Source organism: Bos grunniens, chromosome 2 (genome assembly GCF_055505025.1).
Source record: "Bos grunniens cultivar Pamir isolate PY7600 chromosome 2, Bosgru_T2T1.0, whole genome shotgun sequence".
Taxonomy (NCBI): domain Eukaryota; kingdom Metazoa; phylum Chordata; class Mammalia; order Artiodactyla; family Bovidae; genus Bos; species Bos grunniens.
In genome coordinates, this window is record NC_141166.1 from 12,392,501 (window position 1) to 12,414,018 (window position 21,518).

At 51.7% G+C, this 21,518-nt stretch overlaps 1 protein-coding gene and 1 long non-coding RNA gene across 6 annotated transcripts in view; one reads left to right on the forward strand and one right to left on the reverse strand.

Annotated features, from left to right (window-relative positions):
• The window catches only part of OPRD1 (opioid receptor delta 1), a 52,236-nt gene extending 48,336 nt beyond the window's left edge, over positions 1-3,900 (forward strand). For all 5 annotated transcript variants that reach the window (XM_086332053.1, XM_086332015.1, XM_086332042.1 and 2 more), the window contains exon 3: positions 2,741-3,900. In XM_086332053.1, the coding sequence (XP_086188179.1) occupies positions 2,741-3,282 (542 nt within the window). In that variant the 3' untranslated portion in view covers positions 3,283-3,900. The remainder of the gene's footprint in view (positions 1-2,740) is intronic.
• A 10,521-nt stretch (positions 3,901-14,421) lies between these two features.
• Positions 14,422-21,518, reverse strand: LOC147377540 (uncharacterized). Its single transcript, XR_015139145.1, has 2 exons — positions 21,380-21,518; positions 14,422-15,085 (listed from the first exon to the last, which is right to left on the reverse strand). It is a non-coding gene; the product is annotated as an uncharacterized LOC147377540 (long non-coding RNA).

A 21,518-nucleotide genomic window follows, 5' to 3' on the forward strand; every position in this document is an offset into this window, starting at 1 on the left:
TGGGTGTAGGTGGATCACCAATGGAGTGTGGGTTGCTGATCAATGAAAGGGTGGATGGCTGGCCAGTGGGAGTGTGAATAATCAACCAATGGGAATGTGAGTAATGGACTGATGGGAGAATGAATGACTGGTCAGTGGTCATATGGGTGGTTGGCCAAAGAAATTTTATGAATGGGATTATGGATGGCCAGATGTGTGGATGGATAGCCAGTGGGGTAAGGGTGACCAGTGAGCAGTGGGGGCCATAAGATCTGCAATCCCATCCCAAAGTCCCTTCTACCCCATTGGCCCAGATGACCAAAGCAGGGCCTAGAGAATGGCCTCCATAGAATGACAGGCGCATTTCCTCAGAGTAAAATGCTGTACCAATTAGTGTAGTATAGTAACTACCTGTATCAGTCAGGGTGGCTGCTGTAACAGCCATAGCTTAACACAGTAGAAGTTTATTTCTCACTCACATCACAGTCCAGTGTGAGTAAGAGGAGGAGGGTCTTCTACTCCACACAGTCAATCAGGGATCCAGCCTCCAAATGATGGTTTGGGCTACAGTGTGCTGGCATCTGGGCTTCCATGGTGGCTCAATGAATAAAGAATCCATCTGCAACGCAGGATATGAGGGTTTGATCTCGGGGTCAGGCAGATCCCTTGGAGGTGGGCATGGCAACCCACTCCAGTATTCTTGCTTGGAGAATCCCATGGACAGAGGAGCCTGGCAGGCTACAGTCCATGGGGTCACAGAGTCAGACACGACTGAAGCGACTTAGCACACATACGTACTAGCCTCTGGCCAGCAGATGAATATGGGAGTGGTGAGAAAGCACAATTACTTGAAATGCAGGGTCCATCACTCCCTAGTGATAGCTGGTTAGTTGTTGCTTTAGTCATGTCCGACTCTTTTGTGATCCCATGGACTGTAGTCCTGCCGGGATCCTCTGTCCATGGGATTTCCTAGGCAATAATACTGGAGTAGGTTGCCATTTCCTTCTCCAGGGGATCCTGCATTGGCAGGCAAATTACCAGTGAGCCATATTGGAAGTCCAGTGATAGCTGGTTATATGACCCCAGCTTGATATAAATGGGAAAAGTAATTTAGCAGGTGTCAGAGACACTGGTCACTAACCTCTCTTGAGCCATGCTCTGTCATGGGGTGTTGAAAAGATTAAATGAGATGATAGATTGTAAAACACTTAGGACAAGGCCTGGCTTATTGTCAAGGCCCAATAAATAGCAGCTATTAGAATAACTGAGCCTGTGAGATAGACAAGGCAGGGACGCCTGCTTCCATTGGGCTGAAAGCAAACTGAGAATCAGAGAGGTCAGGTGGTTTGTTTAGCAGACATCTGGGAGAATCTGGCCTAGAGCCCAGGGTTCCTGTCCCCATAACTGTTGCTCCTTTTTGCCGCCAGGGTGAAGGTTTGCATTGTCGTAGGAGAGGGAACAGGCCTGGTGGGGAGTTTCTTGGCTACCCTCGACCCTCACAAGGGTAGAGCTCCCCGTGCCCTTATATAGTCTCTGAGTGATTTGTCTTGACTCAGCAGCTGGACCTCATTCCTCACTGTCAGCCTTCAGTTTACAGGCCATTAACTTCAGCCCTCCTGGGGGCTGGGCCAGATGGGCCTCTTCATCCCCCGCCCTCTACTCGCTTTCTCTCTCAAACACACACACTCACACACATACACACACTCCCTAAGTGTGTGCCATTGGCACTCAGTTCTATAAGCCACTTGCTGTGTGACCTTGGACAAGTCCTGTTCCTCTCTCGGCCTGCTTCTGCCATCTGTACCATGAAAGTCCTTGGGTCCAGTTGTGGCTGGTGGTCCTGCCAGCCTGATGTCTTGTGGACCCACTCTGTCTGTGGACCCCAGCCCCTTTCTCACAGCTCTCAGGCTCCAAGTCTACTGGATGGGTCCTCAGATTCCGGGATCCCAAGAGGTCCTGGGAGTCCCCTGGGCCAGCCTCAGCCCTGTATCTGAATTCCATAACATCCCCAAGGTGCTCATGCAGCCTGAGCCCACACTCCAGGAGAAGGGAGCTTATTCCATCCCCTCTTATCTGTGGACAAGAGTGGCAGTCAGAACGTTCTTGACATGAAGGTGAGATCTGCCTCCTTGGCCCTAGCTCTGACCCCTGGACTCCCATGTTTCTGCCCTGTGAGTGCACTTAGTGTTTGAACCATTCTGTGCTAAATGCTTTCCACACCATGGCCCATTTGATCCTCACAACAACCCTATGAGTTTAGGTACTGTTGTTAGTCCCACTTTATGGAAACTCTGGTAGAGGCTGAACAATTTGCCCAGGCCACATCACACAGTTAGCAGGGCCTGAGTCCTACTCTTAACACGTGCTCTCTAAGTCAATCTTAGCAGTACTGTCCCCACTGGAGCTACTTTGTAAATGTGTGCAGTGTTTTCAGTTATCATCATGATAGACATTTAGTGGGCTTGAGCTAAATTCTATCATTATATCACTGCTCCCCACGGGCACAGAGGCTGATAAGGGGACTGGGAGAGACTATAGAAAACAGACTTCCTTGGTTAGGGCCAGTTTGCTGGGGTCTTGAAGGATGAGTAGGAGTTCACCAAGTGCAGACGTGATGGAGGACATTGCAGGGAGGAGAATCGAAAAGGCCAGCAGGAGGCAGCGGGGCTTGGCTAAGCCTAAAAGGGTGGGTGAGCAGGGAGACAAAGTCCTTAGGCCCACCAGCCCCTCACCCAGTGTCTCTCCTTGTTCCCTGGCTCAGACGGAGCAGTGGTGTGCATGCTCCAGTTCCCCAACCCCAGCTGGTACTGGGACACGGTGACCAAGATCTGCGTGTTCCTCTTCGCCTTCGTCGTGCCCATCCTGGTCATCACCGTGTGCTACGGCCTCATGCTGCTGCGCCTGCGCAGCGTGCGCCTGCTGTCGGGCTCCAAGGAGAAGGACCGCAGTCTGCGGCGCATCACCCGCATGGTGCTGGTGGTAGTGGGCGCCTTCGTGGTGTGCTGGGCCCCCATCCACATCTTCGTCATCGTCTGGACGCTGGTGGACATCAACCGCCGCGACCCACTCGTGGTGGCCGCGCTGCACCTGTGCATCGCTCTCGGCTACGCCAACAGCAGCCTCAACCCCGTGCTCTACGCCTTCCTCGACGAGAACTTCAAGCGCTGCTTCCGCCAGCTCTGCCGCATGCCCTGCGGCCGCCGGGAGCCCAGCAGCTTCAGCCGCGCCCGCGAAGCCACGGCCCGCGAACGGGTCACCGCCTGCACCCCGTCCGACGGCCCCGGCGGTGGCGCAGCCGCTTGACCCGGGGCCGGCCGGCCCGCCGCGCGCCCCTCCGGAGGGACCCGGCGGTTAGGCGGAGTCCTAGTGGGGGCGGGGGCCACGACGCGGGGTGGGGCGGGCGGCGGCCCTGCCGTGGGGTGGATCGCTGGTCTGGGACCGGCTGGGAGTGGGCCGGTCGGCGGGGCGATGCCTCTAGGCCGAGCTCAAGGTCAAGGGCTTTGGGTTGGGGCAGGGGGAGCTCGCTAGCCCCGGGGAGTGGACCTGTGGCTCTGGGATTGGGCCGCTAAATCGGGGCCCCTTCGTTCTAGTTGGAGCTGGGTTGGCGGGAGTGAGAGCCTGGTCTGAGACCCGGCCCAGGACCAAGGAGGGCCGGTGCTGCGGACGGTGGAATCGAGCTTCAAGATCCGGCCCGGTGTGATGGGGAGGGGCCTCCTGTGGGTGTGAGTTGAAAGACGGGACGGTGAGGCTGACGGTCCAGCTCCGGATGGGGCTGGGAGAGAGGGCCTGTGTACAAACAATGGGGCCGCAGCTTGGAGTCGAGTCCCAGCCCGGAGTTCCAGAAAGGGGAGGGGCTCGCCGAGGTCCAGGCCCAATTTGCCATTTTTATGAACGAAGAGAAAATAAACTAGAAAGGATACACCTTTTCTCTCCTCGACAGTCGTTTCCCTGGAATGGGCAGGGAGGCGCAGCATCGAAGTGAGCTTGAGATGGGACAGTGGAGTTGCAGGACAGGGTAGCAAGCAAGACAGGCCTCAGCTGCGGCGGGGTCCCCACGGGGAGGAGTCAGGAGGGCTTGCAAATCCCAAACCAGAGCTGCCAGTCGGCCTCTGTGCCAAAGGCTGGTGAGGGGGGCTGAGGCAGAGGAAGGGGGCTTCTACTTTGAAGTTAGGTCCTCAAGCCACAGGGAGGACACTTTGGGGGTCCCCACGGCTGTGGCTTCTCTGGCCCAGATGCTGGAGGACAGAGGGCCACGCTAATAGCTCCCTGAGTGTAGGAGGCCCCTGGCTCTGGGTGTGTGTGGGGGGTGGGGGGGTGGTTTCTAAAGCACCAGGGTGGCATTTTCCTCCTCTCAGACACTGGCACCCTATAAGAACCTCCAAGAAATCCTCTCTCCCTTCTCCCAACATCTGGCTACTACACCCAGTATGTCTGATGAACTGCATCCCGGCCCTGGGACATGACTTGGAAGGGACTGGGGAGAAGAAGGCTTTTATAACCACAGTGCCAGCATCAGTCTGTGTCCCCAGGTCCCCACCCCCTGCGCGAGCTGCCCCATTCAAGCTGCTGAGGGCCAGGTCCACCAGACTTAGGCATAGAAGTTTTCCTTTTCATTTGGCATTTTATTCTGGCATCCCCAGGTCTTTGTTTCCCCCTATATCAGGGTCTGGTCTGTTCTCTGTGTCCCCCACCCCAAACTTCATCTCCACCATCCCCCCACCTCTCCCCTCTCTCCACAACACTGCCTCTGTCACATACACCCTGACTCCCTATTGAAGCTGTGTGCTGACATCTTTGTAAAAACAAATTTAATTTTCTTCCCTTTTTGGGACAGATGGAAAGACATTGACGTCTTTGTCTTAAACAGGGGAAAAAAAAAAACAAAACGATATACCTCTTCTCTCTTTGACAGTCATTTCCTTGGAACAAAAGCCTTTCTCCTCTCTGGGAGGCTGTCACTCCAGCAGGGGCTGAACTAGCAGTCTGGGGGTTGGGGCTCAGGCACCAAGGTGGGCTTTGGGCACAAGAGGGGCAGGGATGCCCTTAGTGGGCAAAACGTAGTCACCTTCTCAGGATGAGAAGCCCCAGACCTGGGAATGTCCTTCCTTCAGAAGTGGCTCCACTAGTGCCCTGGAAGATGTGGGATCATAGCCACACTCCGATCAGGCTGCTAAGCTACCAAGGCCTGGGGTCCCAGTCCACCTGGATCACTGTCACCATCCAGATGGAGCTTGTGACTATAAAGATCTCTCTGTCTGAATGGGTAAGGGGTTCAGCAAGGCAGGGGACACACTCCGGGACACTTGTTATCATCACTTGGGACCCCTCCTGCTAGTGCTTTCTGGAGATGTCATAGAAAGGGGACAATTTAGGAACCAGGGAAGACTCTTGAAGGTGGTGACATTGGAGCCAGGGCTGTTTATTCTCCTTGCAAACACTGGGTCCCCTTCAACCCCTCTGGGACAGGTCTGTCTTGAGGCTGCTCTGGACCCAGTCACTGCCATTTCCTGTGGCTGTCTGGATCTGCCTGCTTGTTACCAATCCTGGTATATTTCGTCTTGGAGTCAGCAGGGGCTGGGTCCTGACCACGTGCATTTAAGGTAAAGCAAACATGTTGAAATCTACTTCCTGTGCGCACTGGGCTCTGGGACTCAGAAGTGAGTCCAATATGGCCCCATCCTCAGAAGGTTCGAGCCTATGCTTGGACCAAAGCATAAATGAATCTTTGCATCTCAGTGTGATGCATGTGAGGTGATAGGGAGCCCTGGGATGGGCGGGGGTGTCACAGGGAAATGCCTTTTCTAGCTTTTTACTGAAACCCATATTTGTAGCAATTCTGAGAAGGGTGGAAAGGGTCAAAGGGCCTTAAAAGATGACTAGGAGCTAGCCACCCAGAAGAGAGAACAGTGTGTACAAAAGCATAGAATGATCAAGTGCTTGGTAAACCCAAGAAATTGTGTGCAGCTGACTCATCGGGCTCAGTTGAATGCTTCCGTGTGCTAGCCCCCATGCCATGAGCTTGATGCCCATCATTTCTCTGGTCCATGACAGCCCAGTGGAGCAAGTAATACTGCCTTTATTTTAAACAAGAAGTCAGGCTCAGAGAGGTTGAGCCACTTACCCCTAATTCACAGAGCCCATTCGTGGTCGCAGAACTCAAGTCCATGGAACTCCAGGGTCCAAGTTTTCAGTGAATTCCGGGCATCATTGAAGTAGAAGAGCCTTAGTAGCCGGTATCCTGGGGTGACGTTTTTGAAAACTTAAAACTAAATGGAAAAATCTGAGGGAAAAGGGCAATTTTCCGTGAACTTTTGTTCCTCCTGAAGCTCTCCAAATCTTCAAGTTTCAAAGTGTATTGTGCATGATGCATTTTAAAGCTGCAAATTGACAATGTAATTCTAGATCATCACCGGGCTCTCAAAGCGGTGGAGTAGGTCTGATTTCCTACAAAATTTCCACTCCTCTCTTTTCAAGAGGTGGGAGGAAAGTTTTCACTTCTGGTTTCAAAATGTCCTACAGTTTTATATCTCTTCTTGTAATAGAAGTAGTGGTTAAAGCTGGGGTCAGAGCTTGGTTTTCCCTCTCTGTGTCTGTTTCCTCATCTGAAGAATGGACTTCCTTCATGGGATTGTTGTGAGGATTTAATGAATTAATGTATGTACAGGGCCCAGCACATGAGCTATTAACATGTGTAAAGTATCCATTATTACTCAAAAGTAGAGTTGCTGTGCAAGGTCAGAGCTGGAGGCCCAGATGGAAAAGGAGGTGAGCTTTCAGGGGTAGTGATGAAGAGAGAAGAGATGGGGGACCCAGCCTGGGGATCCCCTGCTTTTTAGGCTCAGGCGCCACCATGGAGAGTGAGAAGCTGCCAGAGAGGCAGGAGGAGGATGGGGAGAATGTGCTACCATGGAAACCGGAGGAGGAGGGCGTTCCCAGGGGGAGGGAGTGATGGATAATGTCAAGTGTCATGTAAGAGAGGTTGGGTGGGGAGGGCAGGAGAGTGAAGGGAGTAAACTGGAGCCTTCAGGTTCAGTCCTAGGTGTGGCCTGGAAGCCTCGACAGTGGATTCAGAAATCAGCTCTGATGTTAACTGTCTGGCTGTGTGACCTCTGTAAGGAATTTGCCCCCTCTGTGCTTCTGCTTCCTTCTAGACGTAAGACAAGGGAATGAATCAGCCTCTAATATGATGCTCAGTTTCTAGTAAGTGTCCTGATTTTGATGGATCCTTGACCACTTCTAGCATTAGGATCTTAAGCAAGTCACTTCACTTCCAAGTGCCCTCTCTGAAGGTCAGACAGGGCACATGAAAAGTGAAAGTGTTAGCGCTTAGTCGTGCCCGACTCTTTTTGACCCCATGGACTGCAGCCCACCAGGCTCCTCTGTTCATGGGGTTTTCCAGGCAAGGATACTGAAGTGGGTTGCCATTTCCTTCTCCAGGGGATCTTCCCGACCCAGGGATCGAACCTGGGTCTCCTGCACTGCAGGCAGATTCTTTACCGACTGAGCCACCAGGGTGCATAGTAGGCCTCCAAGCCAGGGTTCTCCTGTAATAAGAATGGGGGTGCTAGAGGCTGCTGTCTAGGGAGGTTTGCTTGGCTTGGAATTTGAGATGTTCCCCAAGATGAAGAGGGGTCACCATGTCCTAAGAGAGGAGGAGCAACAGTCCAGGTTGGGCCTCCGCTGGGCCCCTGGCCCAAGACCAGCCCCTTGGTTGTCAGCAGCAGATCCTCAGCCTGGCCTCTGCCTGCCTTTCCGCCTGGCAACTACCACAGATCCAGGCTGGGAGTCAGCTCAGGGGCTCCAAAACCCCTAGGAAGTGGTCCCCGTGGATCCCGACTCCAGCACTCACACACACAAACACACACACACACACACACCCTTTTCTCTTATCATTTATTTACTCATCATCATCTCTTCCTTTATTTCGTTTCTGGGCACTGCGCACATAGTATGGAGTCAGGGGAGGTGTTGGATGAGGAGCCTCTAGCAGGGGCTCGAATTGTAGGCTGGGTGGTTCTTGGGGAGGGCAGCTTGGAAATTCAAAATGGTAGCCGGAGGGGAGCTGATGTGGTCAGGATGGACCTCCTGATGGAGCAGAGCGCTACGCTTGGGGCTTGCTCAGTCTCTGGTTCATCGGCAGCACCTGCCACGAGTCCCAACTGTGTGCAGCTCTTCCCGGACATGGAGTGCCTTCGCATCTCCATCTTGGTGAGAGGCCAGTGTCATCACCACAGGGAATACAGACAGCATGTAGGGCCCTTTGTTGTTCTAGGCACTAGACGTGGGGTAACACTTCATCTTCACAGCATAACTATGAATAGGCATTACTGTTACCCCTATTTTATAGGTGAGAAAACTGAGGCTCAGAGAGGGCAATGACTTGCCTAAGGGCACACAGCTGGTCCATGGCTGGTCTGGCTAGAATGCTGTCTTGGGTCTGTCAAGTCCACTTCCTCTGCTTGCCTGACTCCCAAGCGGACACTCTGTGATTACACGAAGGGGTACTAGGGAGACCCTCGTGTCCAGCTCACAAGTGTGAACGGAGCACCCTCCCTGGCAGGCTCTGTGTCTCATCACCTGGGCGGCAGGGGCACCAGCCGGCCGCCCGAGAAACTGCTGTGACTTTGGTAGTTGCTTCTCTCCCATCCAGTCCCCCTCTGCCTCGGAAGACTGCTTTGCTCTGTGAATTTGTGGGCTGCCTACCATGTCTGTGCTGTGTGACCTCAGGAAGTCACTTCACTCCTTGAGCCCATTTTGTCCATCGTGGACGATGATGCTCCCCTGGTAAGAAGTTGTGGGGATTTACAAAGAAGCTATGAGTGAAGGACCTGTCTGTGTGGGTCACACAAGCGTTCCTGGCAACTGAACTGCAATGACACACAGTAGTTGTTTTACTGAGTGGAGGAGAGAGGTGCTTGGCATGCAGTGAGTGCTCAACAAATGGAGCTTTTTTTAACATTATCTAATGTTCTTGTTTATCCCTGCTCCGACCCCGTCTCTGAATGCTGTAGGTTGGTCAGGAGCAAAGAACTTTCCTTTTTAGCCATCTGCTTGAGTTTGAGTTTCAGAAGGTGGGACAGCATGCATTGGAGAAGCAAACTTCAAGAGGATGTCTTCTCCCCAAGTACCTTCTACAGAGCTGGCTCCTTTGGTCCTTGCCGGGTCTCCGAGACCCTAGATTGGGGCACAGCCTGGGAGGGAAGAAAGGTCCCCAGGTGGCACTGGCCTGGGCCTCCTGGCTTGCATGGTTGAGTCACGGGGATGGAGTCCCCCGGCAGGTGTCATTGCAGGCGACATCCATCCAATGGGCTCATCTTCTAGAATCTCCTCTTGAAACGAGTCCCAGGCCAGTAGACAGGGAACGTGGGTTTGACTCTCCATCTCCCACTTGCTGTGTGCCCCTGGGCAGGGCTCTGTCCCTCTCTGAGCCTCTGCACCATGGACATGGGTTGATGGATTCTGAGGGCACTGTCTTCCTGGGAGAGAAAGAGATGGTTCCCTCATGTTTCTTGATCCCAGAAACAGACATCTATTGGTAAAATGCCCTGGGGATTTGGCAGAGACTGGGAGAACCAGAGGCCCTCTAGGGGTCCAGTGTGTGTCATTGGAGTGGGTGAGGGAGGCAGGCATGTCAGAAACGAAGCTTGACTCAGACACCTGGCTTTTGCCTCTCCCAGGTTCCATTTGGGGACCAAGGACCCGACTTTCTGTTTTCCCAATAAAGTGAGCCCTGTTCTCAGTGTCTGCAATCTCCGGCTGTTTCTTTTGCTCACCCACTTTGGTCCTCTCGTGAGGGGAGCCCAGTTTGTGGGGGGATGACCTAGACCTGCCTGCTCACAGAGCGAAAAGTATAGCCCCACCCTCAGGACCTGACTCAGAGGGTGATGTGACACTGTCCTGAAGAACCCCGTCTGGGACTTCCCTGGTGGTCCAGTGGTTATGAATGCAGGGGACGTGGGTTCGATCCCTGGTCAGGGAACTAAGATCCCACATAACTCAGGGCAACTAAGCCCACCGCAATTACTGAGCCCGTGTCAAAAACTGATCTGATGGGAGAAGGCGACACAAGAGACAGCTGTAGCCACTTCCTAGCATGTGCCCCACCCCTTCCCTCCAGATTGACTCCGCCTTCTTCCCTGTGGCCCACCCCCCTAATCTAAGGGCCCACATGCTCGCAAGCCTGTTGGGGCTCCCACTAATCCCCTCTCCCTCCCCTCTCCCTCCCCTCTCCCTCCCCTCTCCCTCCCCTCTCCCTCCCCTCTCCCTCCCCTCTCCCTCCCACCTGCCCTACAATGGCCCTGCCTTTGGTCATGAAAGTGAAAGTGTCTCAGTCGTGTCCGACCCTTTGCGACCCCATGGACTACACAGTCCATCGAATTCTCCAGGCCAGAATACTGGAGTGGGTAGCCTTTCCCTTCTCCAGGGGATCCTCCCAACCCAGGGATCGAACCCAGGTCTCCAGCATTGCAGGCAGATATCTTTACCAGCTGAGCCACCAGGGAAGCCTTTGGTCATAGAAGACCCAAATCTCCTCTGTGCGCGTTCAAGGCCCCCCTAGGAGCGGAAGTCAGAGCCTGAAGCCTCAGAGAGCGTCCCCACCTCCTCAGGGTTCTCCTCAAATAGATGCTGGCCCCGAGGTTACTCTGTAACTTTGGAAGGTGGACTTCCTGTCCCAGGACCTGCCTCCCCGCCGTGTGAGACCAGGTCCTGAAGAAAGCATCGAGGCACAGAGCCCCTCTTCCCCTCGAGACAGCCTCCCTTCTGAGCCCGGAGCCCTAGTCCTGGGCTGCCCACCTGGGGCCTGCTGTGTCGAGGGGGTGAGGTCCAACACGGGGGAGACTCGGAGCTCAACCGCGACCCCCAGCGGCAGTGTGGGCGGCAATGGCAGCGGGGCTACCAGGCTGCTCCGGGGAGGAAGGGGGCCTGACTGCTTGGCCTCACCCTCCTCAAAGAACCGCCCAGAGGCCCTACAGCTCTGCCCAGAGCCAATCCTCCCAGAGGCTGGAAAGAACAGCTCTGAGGGTGTGTGTGTGTGGGGGGGGGGGGGGGGGGAGGGAAGGGGAGAGGGAAGCGTGCACCAGAGCTTTAGGCGTTTGAGTATGTGCACGCTAGAGATTTTCTTTCTTCATCGCTGTATGTATGCCCCGAGGAAAAGCATATCTGCGGGACCACTCCGGGCATCTCTTTCCTTATTTGTAAAATAGGAGAGCAGTTACTGTAACCAGGATTCTCTTCAGGACCCAACAAGACAGCAGCTGTCGTGTAACGAGGGCGCATTATTATTGATGGGGAAACACATTCTGCTTTTCACCTTCAATAGCTTCCAGTTGCCTGAAAAGTCCAGATGATTTCTCCGTGCTCCTTCCCAATGGAGGATGCTAGGAGCCTGAGCTCAGTCTTGCCTGTCCACCACCTCAAAAGCCCTTGGAGAGAGAAGGGGACCCTCTACAGGGACAGGGCTACCGAGGCCCAGCCCAAGGACGGGCAGTTCTCAGAGAAATGGGGCAGGTGGTGCAGGCTCCTCTCAGGTGCCAACGTCATCACACTTCCAGGTCAGCGCCGCTTCCTCTGCCTCCAGGAAGCCTTCCTGGATTGCTCTGTGCTGACCCTTGGCCCTGCTGGGATATCTTGCATCTGCTATCAGACCCCCACTCCACTCCCATGCTGAGCAAGACCTGCCCTTTCTCAGAAGGTCGCTGGGCCCCCACAGCACTGCCCAGACTCGGGAACCTAGCTGTTTTCTAACGGGGCGTGGGGAGGGGTAAGGAAATATGGTGGAAAGGAACACAGGTTTTTTTTTTTTCCTTCATTGATGTTTATAGTCATTATAGAATGCTCATTATAGAGACTGAGAATAAGCTTAAAAAGAAGGGGGAAACATCACCCATAGTTCCCCATTCTGTTAACATTTGAAAGTACTCCCTTTACCCAGGGGAGCCCCTGGAGGTCCACCATGATTCTAGAACCCTCTGAAATGGGGTCTGCACTCTGTGTCATTAAAAGACGCTTGCTCCTTGGAAGAAAAGCTATGACAAACCTAGACAGCGTATTAAAAAGCAGAGATATTACTTTGCCGACAAAGGTGCGTATAGTCAAAGCTATGGTTTTTCCAGCAGTCATGTATGGATGTGAGAGTTGGACTATAAAGAAAGCTGAGTGCCGAAGAATTAATGCTTTTGGAGAAGACTCTTGAGAGTCCCTTGGACTGCAAGGAGATCCAACCAGTCCATCCTAAAGGAGATCAGTCCTGGGTGTTCATTGGAAGGACTGATGTTGAAGCTGAAACTCCAATACTTTGGCCACCTGATGAGAAGAACTGACTCTTGAAAATACCCTGATGCTGTGAAAGATTGAGGGCAGAAGGAGAAGGGGATGACAGAGGATGAGATGGTTGGATGGCATCACTGACTCAATGGACATGAATTTGAGTGAACTCGGGGAGTTGGTGATGGACAGGGAGGCCTGGCGTGCTGCAGTCCATGGGGTCGCAAAGAGTCAGACTTGGCTGGACAGGACTGAGCCACTGAACTGAACAAGGAGACAAGCTCATTTCCCAGACGCCTCTGCCACCTACTGGTCTTGTGTGGCATTAGCACCCTTATTTGGTCCCCACTTTCCCCTGTTCTTGGAGAAGGCAATGGCACCCCACTCCAGTACTCTTGCCTGGAAAATCCCATGGATGGAGGAGCCTGGTAGGCTGCAGTCTATGGGGTCACAAAGAGTCGGACACGACTGAGCGACTTCACTTTCACTTTTCGCTTTCATGCATTGGAGAAGGAAATGGCAACCCACTGCAGTGTTCTTGCCTGGAGAATCCCAGGGACGGGGGAGCCTGGTGGGCTGCCGTCTATGGGGTCACACAGAGTCGGACACGACTTAAGTGACTTAGCAGTTCCCCTGTTCTGCTGTCCACAGCTGATTCACCTGGCAAGCTCTCTCATCCCTGGAAGCTGTAGACTGGAACTGGTTCCTGAAAGAGGGTCTTGAACGAGGGGGGCCATTCTGTTGGGAGTATTGGATGAGCATGGAGAACTATGACTGACCATCCATTAGTACCAAGCACTCTTATCCTTTCAAGTTATTACCTCTTTTATTCTTTCTACCCCATGGGCCTTATGCAGTGCCTGGCACATGAAAAGTCATAATAAATATTTAAAGTGAATAATTAAAAACACCTTAAAGTGAGTATTTTTGACAAATGAGGAGCTGGAGGCTCAGAGAGGGGAAGTGACTTGCCCAAAGTCACACAACAGCTTCCTCTGATAAGACATTGCTCCAGAGAGAAAGAGAAGGAAGACACAATGAAGCTGAAATATTTACTAGGACCTACAGGAAATCCAGCCCAGATTCCAACCCCCAGAGGACCAGAGGAAACACCCAGAGATGGATGAGGTCAACCTGGAGGGATGATTTTCCCACCCAAGAAGAATCCCCTGAGCTGCTAACTCAAATCCATTCATTCAACTAATAATGCCAACAGAGTGGCAGGCTCTGTGCTAAGACAGAGGATAAGCAGTGAGCAAACAGACAAAAGTCCAGTCTTTCCCCTTATTCAGCATGGGCTCCAAAAGGGCCCCTCTTCCTTGCTGTCCCACTCCCATGGCCCCTGGGACCACTTTGAGCCTCTCTTCACCATCCTGGCTGTGCTGAGTGGATACAGAATCCAGAATGAGACTGGAGGGAGATGTGAGTCAGGGGTGGGAAGGATGGTTCAGCCCTGACTGTCCAGTACTGAGGCTGAGCAAAGACAGCCTGAAACCTGGGCAGGCAGACTTAGTGCTACTGAACCAGGTTCATCTGCTTGACATGCAGCATGTCAGATGCTGAGATGCAGAAGTTTGCAGCAGTTATTGCTGTTCAGTTGCTAAGTTATGTCTGAATCTTTGCAACCCCATGGACTGCAGCACGCCAGGCCTCCCTGTCCTTCACTATCTCCTGGAGTTTGCTCAAACTGGTCCATTGAGTCGGTGATGCCATCCAACCATCTCATTCCCTGTCATCCCCTTCTCCTCCTGCCCTCAGTCCTTCCCAGAATCAGGGTCTTTTCCAGTGAGTCAGTCCTTTGCATCAGGTGGCCAAAGTATTGGAGTTTCATCTTCAGCATCAGTGCTTCCAATGAATATTCAGGGTTGATTTCCTTTAGGATTGACTGGTTTGATCTCCTTGCAGTCCAAGGGACTCTCAAGAGTCTTTTCCAGCACCACAGTTCGAAAGCATCAATTCTTTGGTACTCAGCCTTCTTTATGGTCCGACCCTCACATCCATACATGACTACTGGAAAAACCATAGTTTTGATGGACCTTTGTCAGCAGAGTAATGTCTCTGCTTTTTAATATGCTGTTTGTCATAGCTTTTCTTCCAAGGAGCAAGGTCTGTTAATTTCATGGCACAGTCACCATCCATAGTGATTTTGGAGCTCAAAAAATACAAAATCTGCCACTATTTGCAGCAGAGAAAGGGTTTATTAACAAGGCAGCCAAGTGAGGAGACAGGAGAAGAAATCTCAGATCTGCCTCCCTGAAGGTGAAGGGCTGGGGATGTTTATGGGATAAAGAAGCAGAGTCTCAGCATTGGTAAAGGTGGTTGGAGGTGGGGAAAAGGTGAGGTAATCGGGGTTCTGTGCAGGTGCATCTGAGTGACATGGCTTCTTTCTAGGATGTATGCTCAACAATGGAGGTGCTTAGCATGATCTGGGGAGAAGGCAATGGCACCCCACTCCAGTACTCTTGCCTGGAAAATCCCATGGACGGAGGAGCCTGGTAGGCTGAAGTCCATGGGGTCACTAGGAGTCAGACACGACTCAGCGACTTCACTTTCACTTTTCACTTTTATGCACTGGAGAAGGAAATGGCAACCCACTCGTGTTCTTGCCTGGAGAATCCCAGGGACGGGGGAGCCTGGTGGGCTGCCGTCTATGGGGTCACACAGAGTCAGACACGACTGAAGTGACTTAGCAGCAGCAGCAGCAGTAGGATCTGAGGGTGGAGTTTTTGGCCTTTGTTGTCCAAAGGTCATTCATCTGACTTCTGTGCAGGCCCAGTTTTAGGGTGAGTGGTCTGATCCAGTCCTAGCCAGCTTGAACTGGACGGGAGCTGACTCCAAGCTCCTGGAAAACAACATAAGCTCCTGTTACCGTAGTGACCCATATCTCAGAGGTGTTATCTATAGGGGTGATTAAGGAGTCAGAAAATAATTAAGTCAGCTTGGTCAGTGGAGGCAGGTTACAAGCAGAGGGTTTTTGTTTTTGTTTTTGTTTTCAAACCATTCCCTTACCTGCTGTTCTGTAAGACAAGCCCAAGAATTTCTAATAGTTACCTGTTTCTGTTAACCCTATGTGGCATGGTTTCAGGATTTTTTAATCCTATGGGGTACAGTTTCACTAGGTTTGAATATATCCTTGGCTACTAACTTGTTCTGTGACCTTGGTCACATCCGTTATCCTTGCTGCTGCTGCTGCTGCTGCTGCTAAGTCGTTTCAGTCATGTCTGACTCTGTGCAACCCCATAGATGGCAGCCCACCAGGCTCCCCCGTCCCTGGGATTCTCCAGGCAAGAACACTGGAGTGGGTTGCCATTTCCTTCTCCAATGCATGCAAGTGAAAAGTGAAAGTGAAGTCACTCAGTTGTGTCCAACTCCTAGCGTTATCCTTGCTAGGCCTCTGTTAAAACAACTTGATCTTAGTGGTTTCAACTCTTAGTTTCTTAGAAGGGCTGGGGGAGGCCAAGCAAACAGAATTTCCATATCCTCCTACACCCATCGCTTCACTCAGCATAGTCCTGCTTCTCTCTGTTTCTTACACTGAGCTTCTGTGGCTAAATGAGTTTGATATCACTTGGACTCGTCCATCTCAAGGTTACTGCCAGGCCTGAAAATTTTAAGACTCAGTCTCCATCTTACCTGATCACCAGATTATGAGCTAGAGGAGGGCTGGGACTGGGTCTGAGTCCTTTCTTTGTCTCTCACCCTCCACCCCTCAGGCCTCGCTGAAGAGGAGGGCCTTAGGATGTCCATCTAGGCTGACCACACGTGGATGACACCCTATGGACAGCACTTCAGGGATTCAGACAATGACTCTATACGGACCAAAGTGCCAAGCACAGTGCTGGCACTGCCTGGGGAGGTGAGGGCAGGCAAAGAAGGCTTCCTGGGGCTTATGGCCTGGGACCTCCCAGTCTGGAAAGCAAATGAGGGTTGGCCTGGATGGAACAGAAGATCCCCGAGCAGTCCTGGCTGGAGCAACCTAGCTGTTAGGATGTGGCCACACACAAGGTCCAGGTTGGCAGCTCTGGAGGACATGGGTGAAGAGCCTGGCTGTGGGGTATGGCAGTGGGGCTGGGGTGAAGGGGATTGGTTGGGAGACACGAACCCAGCTCCTGCTCTGGCTTCAGAATTCCCACATCTCCCATGTGTACCTAATACTTGACCCTGCCAGGCCTAGGGGTGGACTCACCATGAGGTCTATGTGTCAGTCAAGGCTTTGCACTCGAATAGGTCCTTCCCTAGGAAGGACCCTGGCCTTGTGTTCACAAGGTCGTAAATGTCTATAAAATTTGCAAAAGTGAAATACATTAACTTCAGTTGGTTAAGAGCACCGTCTCTTTCCATTCTGATTTTCCCTTCTTCCCACTTGTGTCCTGCAGCCTTGAGTGGCTACATGCATGCGTACTAAGTCGCTTCAGTTGTGTGTGACTCTTTGCAACCCTATGGACCGTAGCCCGCCAAGCTCCTCTGTCCATGGGATTCTCCAGGCAAGAATACTGGAGAAGGTTGCCATGCACTCCTCCAGAGGATCTTCCTGGCCCAGGGATCGAACCCATGTCTCTTATGTCTCCTGTATTGGCAGGCTGCCTCTTTACCACTAGCGCCACCTGGGAAGCCCTAAGTGGCTACAGGCATTTTTTATTTCTTTGTTGTTCAATCACTAGGTTATGTCAGACTCTGTGATCTCATGGACTGTATCATGCCAGGTTAGAGCTTCCTCAGATTCATGCCCACTGAGTCGGTGATGCTATCTAACCATCTCATCCTCTGTTGCCCGCTTCTCCACCTGCCCTCAATCTTTCCCATCATCAGGGTCTTTTCCAATGAGTCTGCTCTTTGCATCAGGCGGCCAAAGTATTGGAGCTTCAGCAACAGACCTTGCAATGAACATTCAGTGTTAATTTCCTTTAGGACTGACTGATTTGACCTTCTTGCTGTTCAAGGCACTCTCAAGAGTCTTTCTCCAACACCACTGTTCGAAAGCATCAATTCTTCATCACTTAGGCTTCTTGATGAACCAACTCTCATATCTGTACATGACTACTGGAAAAACCATAGCTTTGACTCTAGGCACCTTTGTCGGCAATGTGATGTCCCTGCTTTTTAATACACTGTCTAGGTTTGTCATAGTTTTCTTTCCAAGGAGGAGGCATCTTTTAATTTCATGGCTTCAGTCACTGTCTACAGTGATTTTGGAGCCCCAAAAAATAAAATCTGCCACTGCTTCCACTTTTTTCCCTTCTATTTGCCATGAAGTGATGGGACCAGATGCCATGATCTTAGTTTTTTTTTTTTTAATGATCTTAGCTTTTTAACGTTGAGTTTCAAGCCAGGTTTTTCACTTTCCTCTTTCACCTTCATCAAGAGGCTCTTTAGTTCCTCTTCACTTTTTGCTATAGAGTGGTATCATCTGCATATGTTAGGTTGGTGGTATTTCTCCCAGCAAACTTGATTATAGCTTGTGATGCATTCAGTCCAGCATTTCACATGATGTACTCTGCATATAGACCCAGGGTTCGATCCTTCGGTCAAGAAGATTCCCTGGGATAGGAAATGGCCAACTACTCCAGTATTCTTGCCAGGGTATCCCATGGACAGAGGAGCCTGGTGTGCTACAGTCCATGGGGTTGCAAAGAGTCAGACATGACTGAGCAACAGCACACATTCTGCATATAAGTTAAATAAGCAGGGTAACAATATACAGCCTTGTTGTACTCCTTTCCCAATTTTGAACAAATCAGTTGTTCCATGTCTGGTTCTAAATGTTGCTTCTTGACCCACATACAGGTTTCTCAGGAGATAGGTAAGGTGGTCTGGTATTCCCATCTCTTTAAGAATTTTCCAATTTTTTGTGATCCATACAGTCAAAGGCTTTAGTGTAGTCAATGAAGCAGAAGTTGATGTCTTTCTGGAACTCCTCTGCTTTCTCCATGATTCAACTAATGTTAGCAGTCTGATCTCTGCTTCCTTTGCCTCTTTGAAGTCCAGCTTATGAATCTGGAATTTCTCAGTTCACATACTGCTGAAGCCTAGCTTAAAGGATTTTGAGCATTACCTTGCTAGTATGTTAAATGAGTGCAGTTGTACCATAGTTTGAACATTCTTTGGCATTGCCCTTCTTTGGCATTGGAATGAAAACTGATTTTTCCAGTCCTGTGGCCACTGCTGAGTCTTTCAAATTTGCTGGCATGTTGAGTGCAGCACTTTCACAGAATCATCTTTTAGGATTTGAAATAGCTCAGCTGGAATTCTGTCACATCCTAGTACAGAATTTTGTTCCTAGTACTACTTCCTAAAGCCCACTTGACTTCACAGTCCAGGATGTCTGGCTCTAGGTGAGTGATCACACCATCGTGGTTATCTGGGTCATGAAGAGTTTTTTCATGTAGTTCCTCTGTGTATTCTCGCCACCTCTTCTTAATCCCTTCTGCTTCTGTTAGGTCATTACCGTTTCTCTCCTTTATCGTGTCCATCCTTGCATGAAATGTTTCCTTGATATTTCCAATTTTCTTGAAGAGATCTCTAGTCTTTCCCATTCTATCGTTTTCCTCTATCCCTTTGCATTGTTCATTTACTCTTTACATTCACTTAAAAAAAGAGAGACCCCCCAAAGAAGCCCCACAATCCTGGACCTGCCCACTAGGTCCTGAGTTTTTCCAACTTCAAAGATGAGTAAAGGCTGTGAGGGTCTTCACAGGAGTAAAAAGGATCTCTTTTCATCCTCTCAAAGGCAGTGAGAGAAACTGAGGAATGAGGGTAAGAGACGTGCCAAGGGCCTCACACATCACAGTGAGTTGGGCTTGCAATCTGGGAGACTCTCATTCGAATGCCCACCCTCTCATGACAACCCCTGCCTTGGAGCTGACCCTCAGGCACCCAAAGCAGCCTCAGTCCCAGGCCGAGCTCCCTCTGGCAGCCTGGGTGGCCGGGCTCCACACTTCCACTGCAGCAGCTCTAAGGACCACAAGGTGGCAGCAGACACCATCTTTCCTCCTCGCTCCTCCCAGATTCCTGGCCCCAACTACCCAAATCTTAAGCCTTCCCCCCAAATATCCCATCAGCTCTTTCCTTCCCTCTCAGGAAACAGGGAATGCTGCTTTCAAGTCCTGGCCTTGTCATTGGCTAGTTGTGTGATTGCAAGTAGATCATTTCACCTCTCCCAGCCTCAGCTATAAAATAAGGGGAACTCATGGGAATTGGTTAGTGACATACCTGGCAGATATACAATAAACCAATCGCTGGCAACCACTGCTGTTTGAAAAGGGGCTTTTGGAGATGGCACCTTCCTTGGGAAGGGGTTCTCCTGGAGGGATTGGCCCCCTCCCCACACCTTAGCAAAGCAGAGGCCCTCTGGGGGCAGCGGGGCCTTCAGAGACCTTCCGTGTTTATTGGTGGGCACCCTCTCTGCCCCTGCATGCATCTTTCCCCAGACTGGGGCATCTGACTTGGCTTTTTCTGCATCCCTGCCAACCCCCATCTCTCCCTTGGAGGGGGCTCTGCAGCCTCTTGCCCACCTTAATGTTATCCTGGGGATCAGCCGTGGGCTTCGGTTGGATAGGAACAGGGTCCCTGAACCACCGCTCATCAATTTTCTCTCTCTCCACTTCAGGTGCCCCCAAGTGACTGCCAAAGCCCAGCCAGCAAATGGCCGTCTCTACCTGCAAGACTCCCTGGCTGACCCAAATGTCAGCATCTCTTCTCCCCCACCGCCTGCCCAGCTCTTAACCTGGCATTCAAGGCCTTCCACTATTCGGTCACACGGTGCACTCTGTGCCCCACATATACTGGACCGTTTTCTGCTCCCAGAGCACACCTTCACTATTCTATTTCCAGGCCTTTGTGCAGGCTGTCCTCCCCTGGAAGGCCCTCTTCCATTTCCATGCAGTAAAGTCACCCTTAAAAGTCTAGCTGGAAGGTCCCTTCTCCGGGCAATCTTCCCTAATCCTGCAGATGGAATCCTTTTCCCTTCCCTGGGCTCTGGGTACACAGCTGCTTTAGGGCCTTCATCACAGGAGGCCGTGAATCTCAACAGGAATGAATGTCCATTATGTATGGAGAGCAACTTTCAATTTACAAATGGCTTTCCATCTAATTATCTTAGAGTCTTAATGTCCCGGAGTCAGGAAAGGATGACAGGATGAGCGCCATGACCTCATTTGACTGGTGAGGAGACAGTCAGGCTAGGAGAGAAATATGACTGGCTGGGTCCTACGCCCACCCCTGAGAATGGTGAGATCAGGATTCAAACCTGCAACAGATTCCAGCCCCTGCCTCCTGCCTGAGCTTCCCATGCTGTCTCCACTGTTCCTTGTGACCTGGTCTTGTGACACCCTTCCTCACTTAGACTGGGCATTGGTCAGTTTTGAATAAAGAGCTCAATTAAGTTTTGTTGATGCAACAGACGCTCTCCTACTGGCCCTGCCTCCCACCCTGTACCCTCTAAGCCCCTAGCCCATTCCTTGGCCTCTTTATCACCCAACTCAAGACCCAATCACCCAGTGGAGGCTGATGGCAGGGCCCAGGCTCTGGCAGGATAAGGAGTTGGCTGGAGGCCCAGGCAACTCAGAGGAGGAGGGGGAGACAAAAACAGGTTCCTTCCCTGCCCCCCAAGCTTATCAGTCCCCCCCAGGCTCCAGGCACACTTGGTACTCAGCCCGGGGGGCAGAGATCTGTTGCCTGCTTATAACCCTTAAAAGCTGTGTGACCTTGGCTGTCTTCTGCTCTCAGACCCTCTTTAGAACACTTTAGGTATAAGGATTCAAAGGAATCAAATGAAAGAATACAGGTAAAATAACAGTGATCACCTCCTCTGGAGGACTCCCTGAGAGGGAGCATCTCAGGAGGCAAATAACACCAAGTCTGGGGAGGGAGATGGAGACTTCACTGGCAGAGGCAGGGGGGCAGGGGGCTTGAAGTCCACGCAGGGACAGCATCCACCCATCCCACCGGCCCGCCCAAGCCAGCGACTTTCACCCACACAAGTGCACATGTCACTTCAACAAGAACCCCAGGCTGCGTCCTGAGAGAGGGTCCTGGGCAGGGCTCCAGGGCTCCAGGGCCTGGCTGGAGGTGGGGGAGGCACCAGTTTATATGACAACACAGAGACACAAACAGAGGCACACCCTCTGTGCAAACTCACCATCAAGGGCACACTGTCACACCCATAAATGCATCTATCCCGCTCCAACAATACACAGAGATGAGAGACACACACTAGGTCAAGATCACAAGCTCACTCCCACGTGGACATCCCAGGCACAAACTCAGAAATACAGAGC